This window comes from Ptiloglossa arizonensis, chromosome 10 (genome assembly GCF_051014685.1).
Source record: "Ptiloglossa arizonensis isolate GNS036 chromosome 10, iyPtiAriz1_principal, whole genome shotgun sequence".
Taxonomy (NCBI): Eukaryota; Metazoa; Arthropoda; class Insecta; order Hymenoptera; family Colletidae; genus Ptiloglossa; species Ptiloglossa arizonensis.
Genome location: NC_135057.1, coordinates 17,106,960 through 17,129,352, shown reverse-complemented (window position 1 = coordinate 17,129,352; position 22,393 = coordinate 17,106,960). Strand labels below are relative to the sequence as shown.

Sequence of the window (22,393 nt, the reverse complement as noted above, 5' to 3'; positions counted from 1 at the left end):
GTTTAAGTTATTTATATCTTTTTACATTAAATATTTTTTTTCACATCCTTTTGAATTGTAAGACAGCCCTTTAAAAATAAACGAAATGTAAACAATAGTCGAGGTTAGGACTATTCAAGTCATCTGTGGGTTTGACTACAAATTGGACTCCAGATCTTTGAGAAGGGGGAGAAAACATCGCACTTTTCTTCTTTTTTGATTCGCTAGAGCTGCGATACTGATCTTACAATATGCAGCTCTTGCATTAGTTTATAGCAATGGAGAAAATTCTACCATCACTATGTAACCTATATAGTGACACTACTTTCATGTGATACTAAGAATAAATCTATCCTGTACCTTGTTTATAATATCACGTTTATACCAATATACGGACGAAAATTCTTACATTATAAATATATAAGTAATGCATTAAATAAATTAAAATTTAGAAATATTTAAAATGGCTCTATCAGTGGGTGAGTAAACACGTGATTATTTATAACCTTCAAAAACTATAATAAATAGTAATACACGTATGGATATTTAACAGAATTACTGAAACGCCTGAATTCAGATGAAGAACCTTTACCTAAACGTTTGAAATTAGCAGAAAATGTTTTCTGTACTGTTGATATACCAATAGTATGCAAAGAAGATCTTACTCTACAATGGCTCTGTAAAACATGTTCCAAAGACAAAAATGCTTGGATCTCATTAAAAAATTGTTTAAAAACAACACGTCTGGATGTTAAGGTCGATGTAAAAAAATTATTGACTAATATGCTTATTGCAAAATTACGTGAAGATTTAGAAAATGTACCCGATAATATTTCTGAATGCTGTCAATTATTGGTTTCTAATGATGGAATGCAACAATATTTCATTAATGAACCAAAAGATTTAGGACTTTTAATAAAGTCTTTATTGGATTATGTACTAAAACTTTATAAACATACATTTAACATGGAAGAACAGTCATCAGAAGGAATAGATATAACATTAATTAACAAAAATAGTGAACTCATACTGATAACATACAACATGATAATTAATATTCTAGAAAGTATATTACAAATTTTTAATTCAGCTTTTACTACGAGAGATACCTTAAAGAATACATTTATACATGATATTTTATATTCTTTGTGTACTATAATTGATCATAAATGTACCAATAATACAAATAAGTTGAGAATAGTAGCCCATAAATGTGTTCAGCAATTAATATTTGGGAGAAAAGATGTTTGTTTGAATGAAATGTTTTTAGAACATGAAAATACACACCAGTTTGCAGATTTATTATCTGCTTTGACTGAAAATGCAAAAATGAAAAATCTTCAGAGTAATTTAATGACATTTGTTTTCATTTTTCGTGTTGCAACAGGTGTTTTTAAGTCAAACAGTACTGTATTGGATTTAATATTGCGAGAATTAGTAGAATGTGCTGGAATACATGGAAAACAAATTTTGAATTCTCTATTGAAAAATATGAATGATGTAACATTTGACTTTAACAATAAAATACATGGTGTCACATTATTTGAGTATTGTCAGAATACAATAGACAGTATTTTATTAAGTGAAAGCATGAGTAATGTAGATTATGATCTTCTATCACAATTTTGTTATTTTAATCCTCTCATTATTGAGAAAAGAATGCAAGATATACTGAGAAAAATATTTGTTGGAAATCCAACATTAGAGTATACAAATTTAATGATTGCCATTCAAAATGCCAATGTACACTTGAGGCAAGAAGAAAAATTAGTTTCTGCAATATTAATAGCTTTAAAACATTCATTACATCAGGTTTCAAATATAACCCCTAATATGTTTTTTCCACAAGAATTTAAAAACATGTTTCTAAAATCAGTAAATAATATTACAATTTTGCAAGGACTATCTATGTTAAGGACATTGATATATCATTTAGAAAATGATTGCATGGAAGTACTACAATCAAATGACACTTGTGAGGAAAATAATTATAAAACAATGTAACTAATATTATTAATTCTTATTTAAAATATTTGTAATTTATTACAGGTAAAAATATTTCAATTATGCAAGCAACTGTTGAATTACTTGTTACACTTTTAGATGGTTTATCCATTTATGAATATACGGAAACATTAACTTCTCATAAAAAATTTATAAATGCTCTTGATGATTTAGGAAATATTTTATCACTTCTAACAGATAAAATTTTGCATTTGAATTACAATAAGAAAATTAATACAATATTATTAAGTGCAATATTTTCATGGAACGAAATACAGAAAGCATTGAAATATTATGTGCCAAAAGCTGCTACACGAGACTTAAGATTTCCAGTATCAGAAGTTCAGTGGCAGCAACTGATTCAGAGAATTACAAATTTTGGGAAAGACAGTTGTAAAACTAGCATGGTATGTTAGTAAAATGTTATTATTATTTACTTTATCAAAATAACATTTCTGGTAAACTTAATTACTTATTTCAGTTAGGTTCATTATTATATAATTTTCAGAATAAACTTATTTTACAAAGAATTAAAATGTCCAAAAATACAATAAATGAATCTTTCATTAAACTTAATTGTTTGATAGGTGGCTTAGAATACTCTTGGCCCTCTATATTGAAACTTGATACAGAAGTGATATCACTTTTGACTAATAAAGATTTGTCAAAAGTGACATATTTATTATTGACAGATATAACTTCTAGTGTGGATAATTTTTGTGAATGGATAAAAGTATTACGTAAAGATAGTCTACAAGGAAACAAGAAATTCATAATATCTTTTTTAAGCTGTGTTATTACACAAATTACATACTTGACAACGGAAGGAGTAACAAAATCAATATGTGAACATTATGTTACAGTAAGTTTAAATACTTGATTAATAATTAAATATTACATATAATATTATTTATGCAATATTCATTCTCTATTCCTAAGAAAACTCTACTTGAAGATACAAGTGTTGAAAACCAAGAAATAAATGAAATATTAATGTCTATGAAAGAAGAGTTTTTGAAAGATAAATGGAAACAAATAGATAGTGCATCATTATGTAAAATAAAAGTGCACTTAGAAATATTACTTCATATACCTTTAATGTTCCTAAATACTAATATAAGATCAGTAACATTTATGATTGTATTTGCTCTTAGGAAAGAATGTGACCAAAATGATGAAATAATTTCCTTATGCAACATAATATTTTCAGGTACTCTTTCCTTTTGTATAGAAAAAGAATAATTTAAGTTTATCAATGTATAAAAAAGTTTATCATTTTCAGATCTCCTCGAAATGCCAGGTCTCAATATGTTTCAATATATAGAACCCTCTTTACTATTAGGTCAATTACCACAAAATAGAAATGTTCAGAAAGCCATGGAACTCTTTTTTAAAAACAGTTTATCATATACAATGTTAAAAACGCTTATAAAGTCTTCTATACATACTAAGAAAAACCTATATTTTTTATTAGAATGTATGGAACATGTTAAACCAAAATTAAATATTGATCAAAAGGCAATAGTTAGAAAAGCAGAAAAAAAATTAAGTAAAATCATAATTAAAACGTTGCCGTCAAATATTACGGAAACGGATGATGTGAAAATATTAAGTATAATATTGAAAATGAGTATTAGTAATGAAAATATTGATGAAAAACTAAAAAATGTAGTAGAGCTAATACTTTATGATATATTTCTGGTGAATATAATGTAGCTGATGAAGTATACTGTCTAAAATCATTACATTTATAATATAAATGTATATTTTGTTAACAGAATGATGCTGATAAAAACAATAAGTTGTTAAAAGATGGTTTACAATTAACAGTTGTTGTTTTTCGTAATCGAAAAATATTTCAAGTGACAAACCAAATTGTAAAAAGTATATGGAATGCTCTATTGAAGTTTCCATGTACAGATGTACTTTTACCTTTATTAGAATCGAGTGAACCACAAGAATTTCATGAATTTCTTGAGTACTTACATAGCCATATGGTATGTATCTGTAATAAGTTTTAAAATAAAATTGCACCTATACCTAGAAATACTTATTATAATATTGTTTACAATAATTATTAATAATAAATAAATTTATCATGTTGATTCATTACAGGTAAAAATTATTTCGAATGTACAAGAAAATAACTTGAAAAATATTTGTATTATATGGAATGCTATACTAAAACTAAATATGTCCAGCAATCGAAATAAATTACGTTTATCAGCAATTGATAAATTAATACAAACAATACAAATCATAAGTATTTCAAATAAACTTTGGCCAAGTTTATTAAAATTAATTCAAAGCATTCTTGTCACTAAACATTTATATCTGTCTGGTCATGTGATTGATATGACTATATTTCTTACTCTAAAATCATTGCAAGAAACAACAATAATGACGTGTAATGATGCATTGATATTATGTAACACACTATTAAAAATGAGAACAGGTTTAGTCACAGACAGACTACCTATATTGCTGGTATTATATAAACGTATATTAAATATTGTTGTACATAATTCCAAAGCTATAATTAATAAATCTGAAGATCACATGTTCAAATGTCTTGCATTTGATGCAGAGAAGTGAGTCATCAGTGTTTTATTTATTATATAAAAGTATAAATGTAATTTTATTTGCTTTATTTTGTATACAGGTTTATGAGTTCCTTAGTAAAATTAAAAAAAGATATGATTCGACTAAGTCCATATCTAATAGCAGATTTGTTAGAATTGTTTTCAGAAGATTCAATAGCAACTTGTGTTAAGGTAATGTTTCAGATACTTCATTTTATACAATATTTTTAGTTTTGAAATAAAATAAGTATGAATATACATTTGAAGTTGTAGTATATTTTATTATTGAACTTTTTGTTTTAGGTGTCTCTACAAAAGTGTATAAATCTGTTAATTAGTATATGTGATCAACATGGGATTGCTTTGCTATCTCGAACACTACCAATTTCAATGCAAGAGATTTTTAAGACCCAGCTAGATGTATTTAACAAATTCTATAAATTTTATGGGAAGATATAACTAATAATCAAAACACACTTGTTTTTGTTGTTAAATAAAGCACAATATACTTTTTATGAAACAAAATAAATCAATATAGGTATATTTATTATATAAATGAAAAAAGAACTAGAATACATTAAATTGCTTTTTATACGAGCGAATACATTAATTGTTTTTATCGCACGCACGCATTACTTCCTCGCAGGATTATTCCGACTCTTTGTTTTCTTGTTTTTTCTATCAAAGTTGCCAATCCAAGTACCGTCGCTCGTAATTATTTCTAAAAATGTCAACCTTCAGTTTTATATAGTAAATAAAAAAAACTTATGAAGAGAAATTGATCTACTATTATATTAGAAGATTTGTGTAGAAAATCTTTCTAAATATATTTTAAATTAAGAGAGTATCAATTGTAGAGTTATATGTAAAAACATATATTTAAGAATATTACTTTAGATTTTAAGTAGTGTTATCCGTCTTAAAATTTGATTACAAAATAAAAACGTTTTTTAGTTACCTAATTATGTTCATGATAGCGGTTTCTCATTTATGATGAACTCATCTATAGTCGGAGTTTTACTTAATATTTTTTGAACTTATCATTAAGCAGTACATCAACTAATTGTTAGTAGAATTTACTAGTAATACAGTTTCTACTAACACTAAATTTTTACGAAAAGTAGAATTCTTCCACATCGAAATGTTATTATGTTTAAAAGAAAAATATGAAAGGTCATTCTTATTGATGAATCTAACTAGTAAATTCCGTATGAAACATAAATTTTTTGTTCTGCCCTAATTACGTTCAAACTTAATTTCAATTATTACATTCTATATCCAATTTTACTTGTAGCGATTAAAAAATAAATGCGGATTTACATTGACTACACATTTTTCTTAGATATAACGTTATATTAATTGGCGTTTCACACGTACTTTACGACTATAATATATTCATTCCATATGAAGATGAAACTTCGTATAAAGCTTGTCAAACCGACGTATCAACTAGTATCCTATATCCGGTAAAATTTTCTTCCATTTGTATAATACGTAGTTCTGTTTGGATCCATTTCATCGTCTAATACAAGTCTGGCTAACTGGCATTTGTAAGTCACATATGACTCTTTCCTCCATTTGTCTTCACTAAGAAATCCCTATTTTTCTCTCTCTCCCTCTCTCTGGCACAGCACTAAAGATATTGTCTGAATTTACGTAGTTGGTATATAATTTTTCGCTAGTTAAAGGAAATATACTGTAGTCCAACGGTGATTCAAGTTATAATATACTATGTTTCCCAGACAAAAAGGTTTGATTTATTTGACTATTACATTAGGATTTATTAGTGGTTATTTTGTGTGGTCTGAACCTTTAAAGCTTTACCATCAGAGGAACAATCTTAATAATAACTTAAAGGAAGTAAGTTTTTTTATACCAATAATAATTATCTAATAATATTAAAAAAATATTAAAGACATGTATCAAAAGATACTAATACTTTTGTCATTAATCCTCCATAAGTACTTTTAATATATAAAGATTAATACAGAATATTATTAAAAGCTTAAAAAAATTGCATTGATTCAATAAATTTGAATAAATATTGTATTTTAAAGAAACTATACGACGAAAGAAGTTAAAATGAAGATACCATACAAAGTAAAATTTTGTGTAGGCGTAACATGTTTTGGGATATTTATTCAATGTTGCAGGTAAATATAATTTACTACATTATTGAAATAATGAACAGTACTGAAAAATAAACACTAACATTTTATTAACAGGGTCTACAAAAATAAATATTTTGCATGGAATAAGAGAAAAGAAATTGAAATGTATACAGACATAATTTATGAAAACTATAAAAAAACTGAATAAGCAAAAACAAACATGGAATGTTTATTAGATTTTTTAATGTATACTCATTAAAATGTAACATACCATCATTGATTGGTATATGTATCTTGATTTAATAAATGATATAACAGATAAGTATACACTATTATAATTTATTATGTAATCTAACATCATGGATACATCTAATAATTTATTCCTTAAATTTTCCTCTGTAAAATGGTATATTATCAACTACTACTCTCCAATCGGTGAAATAAACCAATGCCAAGCCTGCTGTTCCTCCATAAACCATTGCAGACGGTAGCCTGATTAATGAAAATGTACATGTATAAAGTCCGTAGTTACATTTTGGGTTACAAGTCTCTTTCCAAAAAGTATATACTTAAGACATAAATATGTAAGAGTATTCATTTATTGTAACCGATTAATTCGGTGATTAAATTTAATTAAACATAAAATACATTAAGAAATATTTCAGTAGTACGTATATATATTTAATATATAATATCTTTTGAAGAAAAGTATTAATATTTACCATTTCGTAGCAATTTCGAAGTGTTTCTTTCCTAATCGCATTTTACTATTAGTCTGTAATAATTTAATACTCTAATGAATATTTTGAATTACTCTTTAAATCCAGATCTTTAAATATAACATAGATTCAAAAATTACATACGTATGATACCTTCTTCTTCTGTACAATACTGATCAGTACTGATGTTTAAGCAATGATCTAATAATATGAGAAAGAACTCTTCTATTATCATCTGCAATGAAAATGTTCAAATCGCTATCGCTAACATTGCGAATACGCCCAAAAGTTTATTTCTAAAAAAATAAAACTTTAATTTCTTTATACTTTGAATTTGTTATTAATTACGTATTGCTTCTTTTAATAATTACACGATTAATTCACTTTAGAAGTGTTTAAAAATAGAATATTTCAAAAACTTGTAACTGTATTCATTCTATACAATTACGGACTGATGTGAATCACAATCAACTCCGAATAGAGTGGTGATCAATACTGCGATCCTGTCCGACTATCTCGTCGTTAGATGATACGAAGCTTAGAGTAAATGGTTTTTCCTTCCTTTAATAGAGAAACTTTTGATAAAGTCTGTGCTCGCACAGCTTCGTATCCGGCGTATTTTAGTATGGAAAATTCGATTTCCCTCTAAGAGATCGAGCGCGTCCATTGGAGATTCAAATTACCATTTGTATAAGTATTCAAGAAGTTCATTAAATTATTTTAAGGTACAAAAATGATCTGTGCAATAGAAAAGATTCATATTCGCATTCTTTTTTGACCGCTTGAATTTGTTTGGACTTCAAATTACATAGTTCAAAATGCTGAATTCAGTTGTATGTGCAGCTTGTATGTATGTGTAGTAACGAGAAAAATTTAATTTGGTTTTGAGTAACCAATTGATATTGTATTGATAAGATAATAACTATCGTATATATAAATATATATTCAGTGTATGTTTTAACGTGTGTTTTTAATTGAATACGCGCATACGTTTTAGAGATTTAAAGTATAATTATAAAGTATAAATGTTACAAATTTTCTTAACAAATTTATTTATATTTGTGATAGGTTATGTTTGTATATTTTTTATGTTATTGTATTTTGTAAATATAATATAATCATGTATCTCTCTAGCCTATAAATACAACATCTTTGTTTAGGATTATGGAAGTTGACATAAATGAATTCACTGCAAGAGCATATCAAATTGATTTATATGAAATTGCAACTAAACAAAATAGTATTATTTATTTACCAACGGGTGCTGGGAAAACTTTTATCGCTGTTATGCTTATAAAAGAATTAAGTGCAGATATACGAAGGTATTAGTCACCAATTACACATTTATATAAATTCTCTCATAAGTAAAACTTGTAATATCATTAATGGTAGTCAAATTAATAAATAAAAAACTTTTTTTGCAAATAAAACATGTTTAATTGAATAAATTGCATATTATTAAAGTTTTATTTTCATTTAAAAATACATGCGTTTATTCAATTGTATACATTATAAATTTTATTTTATAATTAGACCTTACAGTGAAGGTGGAAAACATACTGTATTTGTAGCTAATACAATACCCTTAGTCTTGCAACAATGTGAATATATATCAAGATTAACTGGATTGTCATGTGCAATGATTAATAGTAATACAGGAGTTGATTTTTGGAATGATGCAATATGGATGGAACAGTTAGAAAAACATCAGGTATTAAAAAGTATTGTGTTAATAATATTTAATTTATGTGTAATTGATTAAATTATCATTATATAGATTATTCATTGAATTGAATTATTTTAAAAATAATATGACGTTGCAGGTATTAATACTTACACCGCAAGTTTTGGTAGATGGAATTAATGGAAGCTATCTACTTTTAAACAAAATAAATTTGATCATTTTTGATGAATGTCACAGAGGAGTGAATGAACATCCAATGAGACAAATTATGAAACTATTTGAATATTTGCCAAAAGAGCAACAGCCGAGAATTTTAGGTCTATCAGCCACATTATTAAATGCAAACACAAAATGTGATAATATAGAAAAAGTTATCCAGGTAAATCTAAATTATGTTTTTATATACCGTTTATATATTTTCATTACTGCATAGTGATTAACTAATATTACTTCTGGTATTGATTAATATGAAAATAAGAAAAGGAAAATGTTACACTTTGTTGGATTTAATGTGACATTTACGTTTTATTACAGAATTTGGAGGTAACGTTTCAGGCAAAAATAATTACAGTAATGTCAAGAGTAGAAATTGAAGATTATTGTGCATCTCCAAGAGAAGTAGTTATTAAATATAATGAATATATTATACCTAATCTTGGGAGAGATATAATCCGTACCATTGATGAAATAAACGAAATGTTGAAACATATAATTTTAAAAAGTGACTTAAACTCCACTGAATCAAGTAAAGAATTGCAGCCAAGAAGTAAAATTAAAAAACTGATCTGTATGTTACAGGATATTCAAGAACATTTTATGCTCACTGGTACAGGAATAAGATTTATTAAAAAAGAATCTGATAATATCTTCACAAACAGATGCATATAATATATGATATATATATATTTTTTTTTGTTTTTTGCTAAATTTTCTTTTTAATGTAGGACTATATGGAGTATCTAAATCTCTTTTACTTCACTTAATTCAATTAGAATGTATGAAAAAATATTCAAATGACGTGGTAAGTAAAAGAGTAGAATAAATAAAAATATATTTCATTAGATTTTCACATTTCATTATAGTATTGTTCAAAATGTATTGTATTATGTTTAGGAAACTATGTACGTTTTGGAGTATCTAATTTCAGAATTTACTAAATTTAGAAAATTGTTGGAAGATGAAATGGAAGAAAGTACAGAAGTGAACAAAATTTACAAGTTGGTCAATTTTAATTTAATTTATTCTGATCGATGTAATCCTTGATTCATTAATAATTTAAACATCATTTTTATAGTTACATTTACATGTTAATTATGTTTTTGAATCATCTTGTGATATTAAGTGATATTAGATGACTTAAAGAATAATATTAAATTACAGCTACACATGTGATAGAGTTCAAAAACTCTTTGCAGTGTTAAAAGACTTCAACAATAATAAAGAAACTTCTTCAAAATTTTGTTGCCTTATATTTGTACAACGACGATTTACAGTAAAAGTATTATATCATATATTAAAGGTGAAAATTAGATTTTGTATTGATAATTTGTATTAAATTACTCATCTATAAGTTTTTCATGTTTGTTATTTGTTTAGAATCAATCTGTATGCAATGAAGAATTCAAATTTTTACGACCTGAGTTTGCGGTCGGTTTTTCATCGACTGCTTTCGAATATTCTAGAGAATCGTTATGTTTATCAAAATGGAATAAAGAAGCTTTACATAGGTACGATACTGTTCATTTTATTCGTTTTAGAGCTAATTTACTAAGTACAGAATGAAAATGAATTATAAATATTTATTTATGACTGATTAAGATAAATGCAATTTTCATGAAAATTTATTTAGGTTTAGAAATGGTTTGTCAAATTGTATGATTGCAACAGATTGTATAGATGAAGGTATAGATATACCAAAATGTACATTGGTTATAAGATTTAATTTGCCAATGGATATTAGATCATACATACAAAGCAAAGGAAGAGCACGGTACTCTAGTAGTCAATACATATTATTGATTCCAAGAAATGACACAGATTATTTACAACGATATAAAAATTTTAAATTAACAGAATTATACTTACAAAAAGTACTCTTTTTTATATTTACTTCTTTTTTCTTTTTTCATTTTAATTCGACTTATCCTTTATAAACAGATGTTTACTAACACTTTTTAAATAGTTGTTATTAGGTAAAAGTATGAATCGTATAGAACCAACAGAAAATGAAATAAAAAAAGAATTATATGTACATAATATAAAGCCGTATATTGTCATAGATGAAAATAAAGTGAAATATACTCTAACAGAGCATTCAGCAATTAGTATAGTAAATAAATATTGTGCTTCATTATACCAATGTAAATTTGTGCAGTTAACACCAATTTGGAAATTACATACAATTCCGAGCAATGTATTAGGAAAATCATTATACCAGGTATTAGAAACATTAAAAAATGTTGTCTCTTAGTTACTTACTTATGCATATGATACTTAATCAATATTTGACATATTGTGCATAATAACTTTTATTCACTGTGATCATAGTTTTGTTATTAAAATGCTTTTAGATTTCTCTTAAATTACCTACTATATCACCACTGAAAACTGAAATTTTTGGAGATTCTATGAGATCTATTTCTATTGCAAAAAGATCTGTTGCTATGAAAACATGTATAGAGTTGCACAAAATTGGCGAATTATCTGACAGATTCGTGCCAAATACAATGGATTCTGCTATTAGTAATACGGATGATTTATTCCCAAATTGGATAGATGAAAATAAATCAGAATCTGCATTGATTGGGACATATAAGAAAAAGCGACTTCATAAATTAAATGTAAAGTATACTACAAATTTATTACAATTTTATTTAAAATTTAGGTAGATGTGAAAATTATTTCTATAATATTACATGTACTTGTGTATATGTAATTTAAATATTATTTCCAGTTTCCAACAGCTTTATATGGTGCATATCCTCTACCAGATAAGCAAATATATCTTCATATTTTTCATGCCGTACCAACATATTCAGCACCACATGATGATAACCGACATTTAGTATTTTATAATTTGCTATCTAATAATGCTAGTTTTGGAATACTTTCTACAAAACAAATGCCAAAGGTAAAAATTAAGGTTACTTTTATATTTTTAAAAAGGAATATATGGTAGTTTAATTTTCTTTTTACAGATACCATCTTTTCCAATTTTTATGGATGTTGGAGAATTACACGTTACTGTTAATGTAAACTATGCGAAAATATTTTTAACTAAAGAGCAAATCAAATATATAAAAGTTTTTCACCATTTGCTATTTAGCCAAGTTGTTCCAGTTATAAAATCTTTTATGGTATTTGATAATTACAATTATGATAATTGCTTTTTAATTGTACCAGGTAAATTGTATTTTATAGTGTTAAATGTAAATAATATAAAAATAAAACTTTTTCTTATAATATAAACTACAATATTATAATATAAATTTCAAATAGATATCTACTTTTAAGAGTAGTACATTTTTTCATCAAATATTAATATGTACTTTAACAGAAAAATTTAATTTTTCAGTTAATGAAAATTGGGAAATAAATTGGGATATCTTGAAGGAATATCAATGTATAGAACGAATACCACCACCAGTCCCTTTTCATCTTGAGAATAGTGATTACGAATTAGCACTAGTTATACCCAACTACAGAGGATCTCCAAATGTATACATAGTTACACAAGTTTGTGAAGATCTTACACCAAGTTCCAGTTTCCCAACTGATAATTTCTTTTCATATGCTCATTATTATAAACAAAAACATGGTTTGGTAATAAATGATTTAAAACAACCAATGTTGGAAGTGAAAACTGTATCAAGAAAAATTAATTGTATAAAGCCTAGGTAAAATACAGATTTCAAAGTATAACTTGGATAAACTTACATTCTTTATTATGTTTTTGCTTTTTCAATGTAGAAGCATGCAGTCTGAGTTGAAGAGGCGAAACCGAGCAGAGGTGCTTAAAGATTTAAAAGAGCATCTAGTACCAGAATTATGCACTAAAATTAAATTTCCAGCTTTATATTGGCTTAAAACAACAATGTTACCATCCATTCTACATAGAGTTTCGCAATTTTTAATTGCAGAAGATCTTAGACTTCTTATTGCTGTAGAATCTGGTTTAGGATTCGAACTAAGTGATAGTAAGTGGCTGCCACTAAAAATTACGGATGAAGAAACAGAAGAATCATTTGAATCTTTGATAGAAGTTTCTACGGATGAAAATATTGAAAATTTACAACCAGAACCAGTATTAAATGGTCCAGAAATAGATGGTACACATTTTACTTTTGAAAAATAATATATTTACTCAAAATTGTAACTTATACCTACTTTCTTGTACTATTTTTCATTTACAAACTTTATTGTTGAAATTAAGAAAAATAATTCTTTTTTATAGTTCTCAATACAGAAGCATATCCTTGGACGGAAGATCAAGAACCGCCAAATATGGATAGGAATATTGAAGAAGTTCAAATGATTCAGATTGAACACTACTGTCAATTTATGAGTATACCGATTAATGAAACTGCTGTCGGAGTATCGGTAATTGTATTAGATATATTACTCTAGTATAAATTAACAATAATGAAGAAGTTTTAATTTAACAACCAATAGAATTATAGTAAATTTGAAAAAAACATGAATGTGGTATTAATAGATTTAATTTATAGTTACGTAAATAATTTACAAAGCACAGTTTCTTGTAGATTAATAAAAAAAGTACTTTCATAAATAATGCTGTTTCATCAACATCAGTACCTTGTTTGAAAATGTTGTCGTTAAAAGATTCATGCAATGGTCCAAGTCCTGTTCAGATTATGTATGTAAGTATATTCTATTTATTTTTGTAAACTGTAGCTGCAGCATTATTTTACAGAAATATAAATTTATTGTAGGCTTTGACAACCAAATTAGGACATGATGTATTTAATCTGGAACGACTTGAGACTTTAGGAGATTCATATCTGAAATTTATTACAACTGTCTTTTTATATGATAATTTTCCACATTATAACGAAGGTCGTTTAACGACATTGAAAGGGAAAATGATTGGAAACCGTAATCTTTACTATTGTGGGAATAATAAACACATTCCAGGATCTATGAAGGTTGATGATTTTATACCATTTAGTAATTTTATTGCTCCAGCTTATACAACATTTAGACCATTTCAAGAACTGTTGTTAGCTGCAGAGGTTCGTTATTTTTATATTTTAAATATAAATAAAATAAATTAATTAATAGTAAACTTAGTAATATTTTTGTAAGGAAATATTTTAATTTGTATTTTAGAATTCCTCAGTATTTCTGACACAATACTTAAAAATTAATGTCACGAAATACAAAATTATGTAATTATATGAAATATTTTCTTGCAAATAAAACATACAGTTGTATGATTTTTTATGTCAGGTATCACCAAATGTCTTATATGAAATTCAAATACCAGAAGAGGAACAATGTTCTGGTTGTATAAGTGAAGCTACAAAATCTGTAATGCAAGCAAAGGTGTTGGATTGGGAAACAGCAAAATCACAAACCGGTATTGAACACTATCTAGGAGTACAAACTGTTTCTGACAAAACAGTAGCTGATTGTGTGGAAGCATTGATTGGTGTCTATCTTACAGTAAGGATAACAAAATAACGCTTGACTTTGCTTCTTTTGTATAAAGAATTTAAGTAATGAATATATTTGTATGGGCACATTTTTTTACATATCTGCATTTTAACAGAGTATGGGTATTAAAGGTGCTGCGACTTTATTAAAGTGGTTTAAAATGTTGCCAAAGGAAGTTAATATTGATACCTTGTTATTTGATAATTCGACGAATGTAATTTGTGAGGAAAATGTGAACTATTTTATGCCTTGGGCCTCCGATATAGAAACAAAGATTGGTTACAAGTTTCAAAATCGAGCATTTTTGTTGCAGGTAATGTAATATTTTATCATTTTATGTTTGGTAGGTTATTTTGTATAAAACTGTATAACACATTGTATCTATTATTTAATTATAATGTACAAATTTCAAGTTTATATAAAATTTTTAGGCTTTCACACACCCTTCATATACACCAAATAATATAACCGAATGTTATCAAAGATTAGAATTTCTTGGTGATGCTATTCTTGGTAAGAGAATGTTTAGAAATTTGGATTAATATTTCCTAACATTTATTTAAAGATTATTTGAACAATATATATTTAATTAGAAGTTTTCTTTTATTTTAGATTTTTTAATTACATGTTATATTTATGAAAACTGTGGAAATTTGAATCCTGGTCTTCTGACAGATCTAAGATCTGCTCTTGTGAATAATATTACATTTGCGTGTTTGGCTGTACGTTATGGTTTGCATACTGCATTATTAGCTTATGCTCCACATTTAAACGATTCTATACATCGCTTTGTTAGATTTCAAGAGGAAAGAAATCATGCAGTGAACGACGAGGTACTTTATGTTATTAAAAAAATGTAAAGTGTAATGTATTTTCCATTGTAAAGACAAAATATATATTTTACATATTCTTATATCTATGTACAATGTATTTTATATTTGCAGCTTTTATGGATCTTATTGGAAGAAGATGAATGTAATATGGCTGAGTATGTAGATGTTCCTAAAGTTTTAGGAGATTTATATGAATCAACAATTGGAGCAATATATTTGGATTGTGGTAAAAGTCTTACAAAAGTTTGGGAACTAATTTATTCTTTTATGCATAAAGAAATTAGTAAGTATCTGCACAAATAAGTATAAAATTTTAAAGTACTTTAATAGTAATATTTAATTTGTATTTAGACGAATTTAGTACAAATATCCCAAAGCAACCAATTCGTGTATTGTATGAAATTCAAGGTGCACAACCACAATTTTTGTAAGTATATTTTGTTCTTATCATTATTTTATAAAATTTGTTACTCGTTAAATACTTTCTTTTTTTTAGAAAATCTACTGTAGTTGAAAACGGGAGTACCGTTATGGTACCTTTGAAAGTAATCATTAATGGAAAGGTAAAGCTTTTTCATGGGTTTGGTACAAATAAAAAGCAAGCCAAATGTGCTGCTGCAAAACAAGCATTGAAAAGTTTGTTGCATAAAACTTAAAATAATTAAAATATTAAAAATAAGAGTTTTAATCTGCAGATGATAATTGAATATGCAGAACAATTTTATGTTCATGTGAGATGAATGTGGATCGTGGATAAGATACTGACGATTTTATGAGAAATCATATAGAAGCCTTAAGTAGCGGAACTCCTTATTAAACTCGTTATCTTGATGATTACCTAAATTTTAATACTTGCTGAAATCTGTACCACTGTTTTTCTCCAACTATCAAGGTTCTACTGTGAATGCATATATGTAATTAATAAAATTAATTAGAAATTATTAGTATTTGAATTGTATAATTTATATTCTTTTACATTTATTTTTATAATGAATAATTACAATGTCTACTATAAAACAGATTTATTTTATAGTCTATTATGATTAATTCTCATTTTTTCGCTTTTTTAATGATGGTCGGTCAAATACTTGTTTCATTCCCGCTGCTTGATTATTATGAAATTTTAGATTTTGTGCCGTTTCCGAGATCCAAGGTGAATCAAATTGAGTAGTGTCTTGATCAACTAAGTGAGTATATTTAGTTCTGCCACTACGTCCAAAATTCTTTACTTGCATAACTTTTGGTAAAATTGTCTTGTCAAAATGATCCTCTAGAGTTGCACCAGAAAAATCTCGTTTAAATATATTATCTTCTTTATCTAAATAGAAAGCTCCACGATGATAGTATTTTTGCAAAAACTTATATTTTCCTTTAGCTGCTTTGTTTGTAATAATCTTTGGATTCAAGCGAGCTTCTTGTCTTCGCTCTTCCTCTGTCATATTACGTATACGTTCAATTTCAAGACGTTCTTTTTCGAGCCTGAAAAATACAATTGTTTAGCAACACATACAAGTATTATCATTTTTAACAACACATACTGTTCTCTCTCTTCGCGATCACGTTTTATTCGTTTCAGCTCTCGCAATTTCCAAGCTTCGTATTCTATTTCATCATTTTCATCATCTGTACAAACATCTTCAAGTTTTCCTTCATGTTCATTGTTACTTTTACCAACTTGTGTTTCCTTCCGTATTGCCTCTTCTACCATCTGAACAATAAATAATGTTAGCAATTTATTGGGAATTACCTTTTTTTTTTTTTTTTCATTTATTTAATGATTTACCCGTAAAGTTTGCCTTTTCCTTTCTTCGGACAGCTTTTTGGCTTCAATTTCTGCCTGTTTTTGTTTCATTGCTTCTTTTTCTTTTTCCATTACTGTGATCCTATCCTTTTTACGTACAAAAACTGGTTTTAATCTTGGTCCAGTTTCTTCTTCTGAATCAGTATATTCTTCATATTCAGAGCTTTCTTCTGAACTATCGCCTGATCTTTCATCTTCTTCACCATGAATCAATTCCTCTTCGTTTTCTTTCTTTGACAAAACCCGCTGCTTTAATGCTTCGCGTCTTCTTTCAATTTCAGAATCTGACAATTCTTCATCTTCAGAAGAATCTGAACTTTCTAATTTGATTCTTTCGCGAGTTCTTTCTGGTTCAACTTCTATTAATTCTGGTTCATGGATATGCCTATGTCTTTCTACACGAATTTCTGTATTAGATTCTTTTTGTCTTTCCAGTCGTGTTAACCTTCTTATACGTGGATCATCTTCATCGCGAATCCTCACTTGTGATTGTATAGGAGCATCTATAGGAATTTCATTCTCCTCATAACCTTTATGTACACGTCGTTCTAAGAAGTCTTCTTCTTCAGATTCTTCTTCTGAGCTAGCAGCTGGTGCATAATCTGGACGTTTGCCAGAGACATAACGATGTACCTTTACTTTTTTCATGGATAGTTCTCCTGCATTAAAAAATAATTTTGATTGAAAACTTGAACATTAGATAAACATTTAAATAATAACTCTGCATCATGTTTATACATTATCAATTATTTAACGTCATAAATTAATAATTATAACGTTTGTTATTTATTGTCATCAGTACTTTATCAGAAAAATAGTTCTTGAAACATATTTATGAATTAAATATTAAATATTTTTGAAACTGAAATATTTTTTACGGAAAACAATTACTACCATAATTAATTTTGATACTAAATACAAAATATGAATTGAAAAGTTGACATTTGATTATTAACCTTTATCATTTTTTACTGGTACAGCGCCTGCTGTACTTTGAATTCCCATAGGTGCTGGTGCTAAAGAATTATTTGTAACAAAGTAATCCATCATCATTTTTATGATTTATAATATAGTTCTTGAAAGAACAATACAAAAGTTTGTGAAATGTGGTATACTTTCAACCAACACTAGTCCACCAATTTACATCAAGAAATATACACTTAGTACCAGAGGTCCAATCACTTAACATTAGAGAACTTTAACAGGTGCTGCTGTTAAGTTGCGAGAATCTATTGCTATTCGTAGTCCTCTGGCGGTGATACTGGAAGCTGCTAGGTGCCATCGTTGACATAGAATATGGCTTTGAATCTGTGAAAAAATAATTCATGATAGAAATCGAGTTTTAGGCGGCGGTACTGTACGATAGACTAGTTGTCGGCGAGTTGGCGCGAGACCGTAAGGAGTACCTGATTTATATAGTTCATTGTACAAAACTTCGTGTGTGTATGTTGTGTGTGCGTGTATATATACATATATCTTACATATAGATATATATCATATACATGTGTACATATATATTTTAGTTTCACATGCATTAAGACGTTAATTGTTAATATTTTTATTTTATTCAAGCGGAAGTCAAGTAATTATATCAGCCAAGATGTTTTGGGGTATGTAAAAACCAGTACAAACAAAATTTTGTATTATCGGTTATCCAAAATTTGCCGGCAAGGAATTGTTTCAGAATGGCGTCGCCATGTGGTCGCGAGAAATGATCGCACTTTTCAAAAACATAAAACTATGCTGAAGCTGTATCATGCAAACATATTAAGTTTGTAATCTTTTTTTCCAGGTTTGATAATAGAACCAAACAAGCGGTACACGCAGATCGTTGAAAAGTCATTCCACGTGTCAATGGCGAGTTTAGATCTCACCACAGCCGGTAAAATTTAGTTTTACGTTATTTTCAATATAATTTGATACTTTAATTTCTATGCGAAAAACGGTAATTATTTGAACACATTGAACTTATTGTAATGACATACAAAGTATTGTTTGAATATTAAATTGAATAGAACTATAAACAGACAATAGATTTGAAAAATTAAAACTCATAAGGTTTGTACATACTATTAACCTTTATTTTGTTTTGTTTGGAACTTATATTTTGCACTCTTTTTAATTCTTATAATATTTAATTTATTGGGTCAAAAATGAATTAAAACTGTTGGATATCATGATGTTCTTTTTACGTTTATTTTATTTTATTATTACGAGTAAAATATGATTCATTACAGATGACAATTTGGTACAAGTAATGCTATGCTACGACAATAGAAATTACTTGCTTTGTAGCTTAAAGAGGAGTGCAACATGGCAGGTACCACTTGATTTGAACTTCCAAGAGGGAACTGAAATAGCATTTATATGTAATGGTCAGGGTCATGTACATTTAACTGGTTATCTTATGCCTGACGAAGATCTGGATTTGGATGAATTAGAGGAAGATGATGAAGAAGCACCGCAACTCATTGATAAACAATCTAAGCGGAAAGCTCTGGATTCTTTGAAGAATGAAAAAAGTATCAAGCGTCCCAAACAAGAACTTGAAGCAGAATCCTCAGACGATGAAGATATAGAGTTAGATGGTATTAATGAAGAAAGCGATACAGATGAATCAGAGGGGGATGAAGATGAAATAATATTAAATGAAGTTGAAGAAGAGGATAGTGAAGAAGATGAGTGTGATGAAGAAGAAGACGGAGAGGAAGATGAAGAAGAAAAGGTGGTAAAGCCTCAACAAAAGGATAAAAAGAAGAAGAAGAAGAAGCAGCAGCAGCAGCAGCAGCAGCAGCAACAACAACAACAACAACAGCAGCAGCAGCAACAACAACAACAACAAAAGAAAAAATTATTAAATGGGAAAGAAGCAAAATATGAACAGAAAAATAAACAACAAAAAAGTAAAGGAGACCAACAACATTTGAATGAACAAAATGTTCAAAATGATCAGAAAAAAAGGGTAATAGAAGGAGGAGTGCATGTAGAGGAATTAAAAGTAGGTAACGGCATGGCTGCAAAGGCTGGAAAGTTCGTGTCTGTATATTATGTAGGTCGTTTAAAGAATGGGAAAAAGTTTGACTCTACAACACAAGGAGAAGGTTTCAAATTTAAACTTGGAAAAGGTGAAGTGATAAAAGGATGGGATGTTGGCATTGTAGGAATGAAAGTTGGAGGAAAACGGCGTATAACAATACCACCAGCTATGGCGTACGTATCATTATTTAATTTACAAACTGAAATCTTAAGTATATTATTATCGATTTCTTGTTATATATTATAAATATATCATTTCTTACAAATAACATATTTGTTGTAGGTATGGAGCAAGGGGTTTATCAACAACTGTTCCTGGCAATAATACACTTGTGTTTGAAGTTGAACTTAGGAATGTTTATTAAAGGTTAAGAATATTTTACTGACTCTCGAGTATTTGTTAAGTGATATGTAATGTATTTTGAAACAATGAACGAAACATTCTTTTTCTATTGTCCATGCAAGGGTACACAAAATTCCTGGAAACCCTGAGATCATTTATTAAGTGTTGAATTAATAAATAGCATTTACAAATGAAGTTACACATAGTAGAATAATTTAGTCTCTTTTAATCATTTAACAATTACGATTGGAAGTTTCTTCTACGTACATTATAAAATATAAGAAATGAAAACAGGTTCAACAAAGTTACAAATATTCAATAAAATTAATTTTTTGTGTTTTGTTTAAGACAAAGAACAACACACTTCATGTACATTATACAATATACAATTTTTCGTCTTTAAATGCGTTGAGGTAAAAGTATTGAAATTTTTAAATAAAGAAAACCATTTTATGCATATATGTCTAAACATGAAATACCTTTTTCATTTATAAACGATAATCTATGTTGCTCTAACTGACTCTCAACAATAATTAATTTATATAAAGCAAACACAAATGACTAACTTTATTATACTTTTAAAGAAATTTAGCAATACAAGTTTTAATATTATTATATATGTTAAATTTATGAAAACAGTATTTAAAATAACTAATCCTTGTTATATTCTATTTTAACAATTTTAAATATGCTCTTTTATTATCTCAATTCTTCTTCCACGATAATTTACATATCCCATTTGTGCATTCTTTTATCAATTCTGGAGGTTGTTCATCTGTTTTTATCTCTTGTTGTTTACTTCTAAATTGCCACCAATTTAACAACATTGGCTGTATCAGAAATCTCCATATAATGAGTAGTACGGGTATAATTATGCATGGAACACATACCATCTTAGGATGGCTTATTAGAAACTCTAAAAAGGTATGCATTGCAATTTGTACAAATTATTGTTAATTTATTCACATAGGAAAAATTGGAATCTTACCTTAGTTCGGAGGAATGTATTATTTGTATTATTATTGTTCAACATCCGAATATGGAGTGAGACGAAGCAAATGAAGATATAACCTGTATGTCTAAATTTGGAAACAAATAGTGTAGATTGAACCTTTAATTTTAAATCGGTTTGCTTCAATACTCTAAACAAAATAAAATGATAATTAAGTTAATGAAAAGTTATATCTTGAATTTACCGTTCTTTGCTGTAATTTTGACCGTTTATCAAATTTTACTTAGTGTCATACGTTTCACCGTATGCCACGTTTCTGTAAGCATGCGCAGATCATGAATTACGCAGTTCAAAATATAGTATGGCATACTCGGGACGAGACTTTTCTTCAATTTTCAATTATTAATGATACAATTAACAAGATTTTAGAAGAAAGATAATTTCAAATGAAATTAAATAGAGGGCAAAAAACGTATTTACGAGCACGCTATTTGAAATGAAACCAGTTTACTAAATTTTATAAAAATCTCGAAAGTGTGTCTCTTTTATTTATTCGATTTTTGAATCGTGTGATTTTTATGCAATTAGTGTTTGGCATGATTTGATCAGGGTATATGTCGTATATTAATATTCGTACATAAGAACATGGTCACAGCCACATATTGCTAACAGG

The 22,393-nt window shown here is 27.5% G+C and overlaps 5 protein-coding genes and 2 long non-coding RNA genes across 20 annotated transcripts; 4 read left to right on the top strand and 3 right to left on the bottom strand.

Moving 5' to 3' along the window:
- The first annotated feature begins 61 nt into the window (after window positions 1–61).
- On the top strand, window positions 62–5,502 carry LOC143152314 (uncharacterized). The gene is made up of 10 exons (XM_076322288.1): window positions 62–458; window positions 533–1,954; window positions 2,029–2,390; window positions 2,492–2,845; window positions 2,923–3,193; window positions 3,266–3,684; window positions 3,762–3,980; window positions 4,099–4,574; window positions 4,646–4,757; window positions 4,869–5,502. The coding sequence occupies exons 1-10, from the start codon at window positions 443–445 to the stop codon at window positions 5,022–5,024; spliced, it is 3,807 nt and encodes a 1,268-aa protein (XP_076178403.1). The 5' UTR covers window positions 62–442; the 3' UTR covers window positions 5,025–5,502.
- LOC143152321 (uncharacterized) lies at window positions 5,074–6,309 on the bottom strand. The gene is made up of 2 exons (XR_012993552.1): window positions 5,943–6,309; window positions 5,074–5,286 (listed from the first exon to the last, which is right to left on the bottom strand). It is a non-coding gene; the product is annotated as an uncharacterized LOC143152321 (long non-coding RNA).
- On the top strand, window positions 5,991–7,003 carry LOC143152319 (uncharacterized). Of its 2 annotated transcripts, none has more exons than XR_012993551.1 (3): window positions 5,991–6,115; window positions 6,623–6,718; window positions 6,791–7,003. It is a non-coding gene; the product is annotated as an uncharacterized LOC143152319 (long non-coding RNA). The 2 variants fall into 2 exon arrangements; XR_012993550.1 differs by lacking the exon at window positions 5,991–6,115 and adding an exon at window positions 6,159–6,425.
- Uqcr-6.4 (Ubiquinol-cytochrome c reductase 6.4 kDa subunit) lies at window positions 6,900–9,251 on the bottom strand. 4 transcript variants are annotated; one of them, XM_076322303.1, is made up of 4 exons: window positions 9,233–9,251; window positions 7,540–7,596; window positions 7,399–7,451; window positions 6,900–7,168 (listed from the first exon to the last, which is right to left on the bottom strand). In XM_076322303.1, the coding sequence occupies exons 3-4, from the start codon at window positions 7,437–7,439 to the stop codon at window positions 7,054–7,056; spliced, it is 156 nt and encodes a 51-aa protein (XP_076178418.1). In that variant the 5' UTR covers window positions 7,440–7,451; window positions 7,540–7,596; window positions 9,233–9,251; the 3' UTR covers window positions 6,900–7,053. The 4 variants fall into 4 exon arrangements, with proteins under 4 accessions (XP_076178418.1, XP_076178416.1, XP_076178417.1 ...); XM_076322301.1 differs by lacking the exon at window positions 9,233–9,251 and adding an exon at window positions 7,767–7,881 and having other exon boundaries at window positions 7,540–7,691; XM_076322302.1 differs by lacking the exon at window positions 9,233–9,251 and having other exon boundaries at window positions 7,540–7,710.
- Window positions 7,837–16,535, top strand: Dcr-2 (Endoribonuclease Dcr-2). Of its 6 annotated transcripts, none has more exons than XM_076322285.1 (26): window positions 7,837–8,120; window positions 8,556–8,717; window positions 8,929–9,106; window positions 9,219–9,458; window positions 9,614–9,905; window positions 10,024–10,100; window positions 10,193–10,296; window positions 10,460–10,598; window positions 10,676–10,806; window positions 10,929–11,169; window positions 11,262–11,516; window positions 11,650–11,919; window positions 12,033–12,209; window positions 12,277–12,481; window positions 12,654–12,975; window positions 13,049–13,407; window positions 13,533–13,678; window positions 13,843–13,959; window positions 14,032–14,331; window positions 14,549–14,764; window positions 14,871–15,068; window positions 15,187–15,268; window positions 15,368–15,588; window positions 15,700–15,871; window positions 15,940–16,015; window positions 16,085–16,535. In XM_076322285.1, the coding sequence occupies exons 2-26, from the start codon at window positions 8,560–8,562 to the stop codon at window positions 16,242–16,244; spliced, it is 4,836 nt and encodes a 1,611-aa protein (XP_076178400.1). In that variant the 5' UTR covers window positions 7,837–8,120; window positions 8,556–8,559; the 3' UTR covers window positions 16,245–16,535. The 6 variants fall into 6 exon arrangements, with proteins under 6 accessions (XP_076178400.1, XP_076178398.1, XP_076178397.1 ...); XM_076322283.1 differs by having other exon boundaries at window positions 7,885–7,938; XM_076322282.1 differs by lacking the exon at window positions 7,837–8,120 and adding an exon at window positions 8,146–8,245.
- On the bottom strand, window positions 16,520–22,059 carry Mfap1 (Microfibril-associated protein 1). 2 transcript variants are annotated; one of them, XM_076322293.1, is made up of 6 exons: window positions 21,757–22,059; window positions 18,505–18,697; window positions 18,346–18,405; window positions 17,372–18,048; window positions 17,127–17,296; window positions 16,520–17,067 (listed from the first exon to the last, which is right to left on the bottom strand). In XM_076322293.1, exons 3-6 carry the CDS (start codon window positions 18,392–18,394, stop codon window positions 16,632–16,634), a joined length of 1,332 nt encoding a protein of 443 aa, XP_076178408.1. In that variant the 5' UTR covers window positions 18,395–18,405; window positions 18,505–18,697; window positions 21,757–22,059; the 3' UTR covers window positions 16,520–16,631. The 2 variants fall into 2 exon arrangements, with proteins under 2 accessions (XP_076178408.1, XP_076178407.1); XM_076322292.1 differs by having other exon boundaries at window positions 16,521–17,067; window positions 18,346–18,697.
- On the top strand, window positions 18,692–20,963 carry Fkbp39 (FK506-binding protein 39kD). 4 transcript variants are annotated; one of them, XM_076322294.1, is made up of 5 exons: window positions 18,692–18,784; window positions 18,962–18,999; window positions 19,182–19,271; window positions 19,627–20,599; window positions 20,709–20,963. In XM_076322294.1, exons 2-5 carry the CDS (start codon window positions 18,990–18,992, stop codon window positions 20,788–20,790), a joined length of 1,155 nt encoding a protein of 384 aa, XP_076178409.1. In that variant the 5' UTR covers window positions 18,692–18,784; window positions 18,962–18,989; the 3' UTR covers window positions 20,791–20,963. The 4 variants fall into 4 exon arrangements, with proteins under 4 accessions (XP_076178409.1, XP_076178411.1, XP_076178412.1 ...); XM_076322296.1 differs by having other exon boundaries at window positions 18,768–18,814; XM_076322297.1 differs by lacking the exon at window positions 18,692–18,784 and adding an exon at window positions 18,785–18,828.
- Window positions 22,060–22,393: the final 334 nt, after the last annotated feature.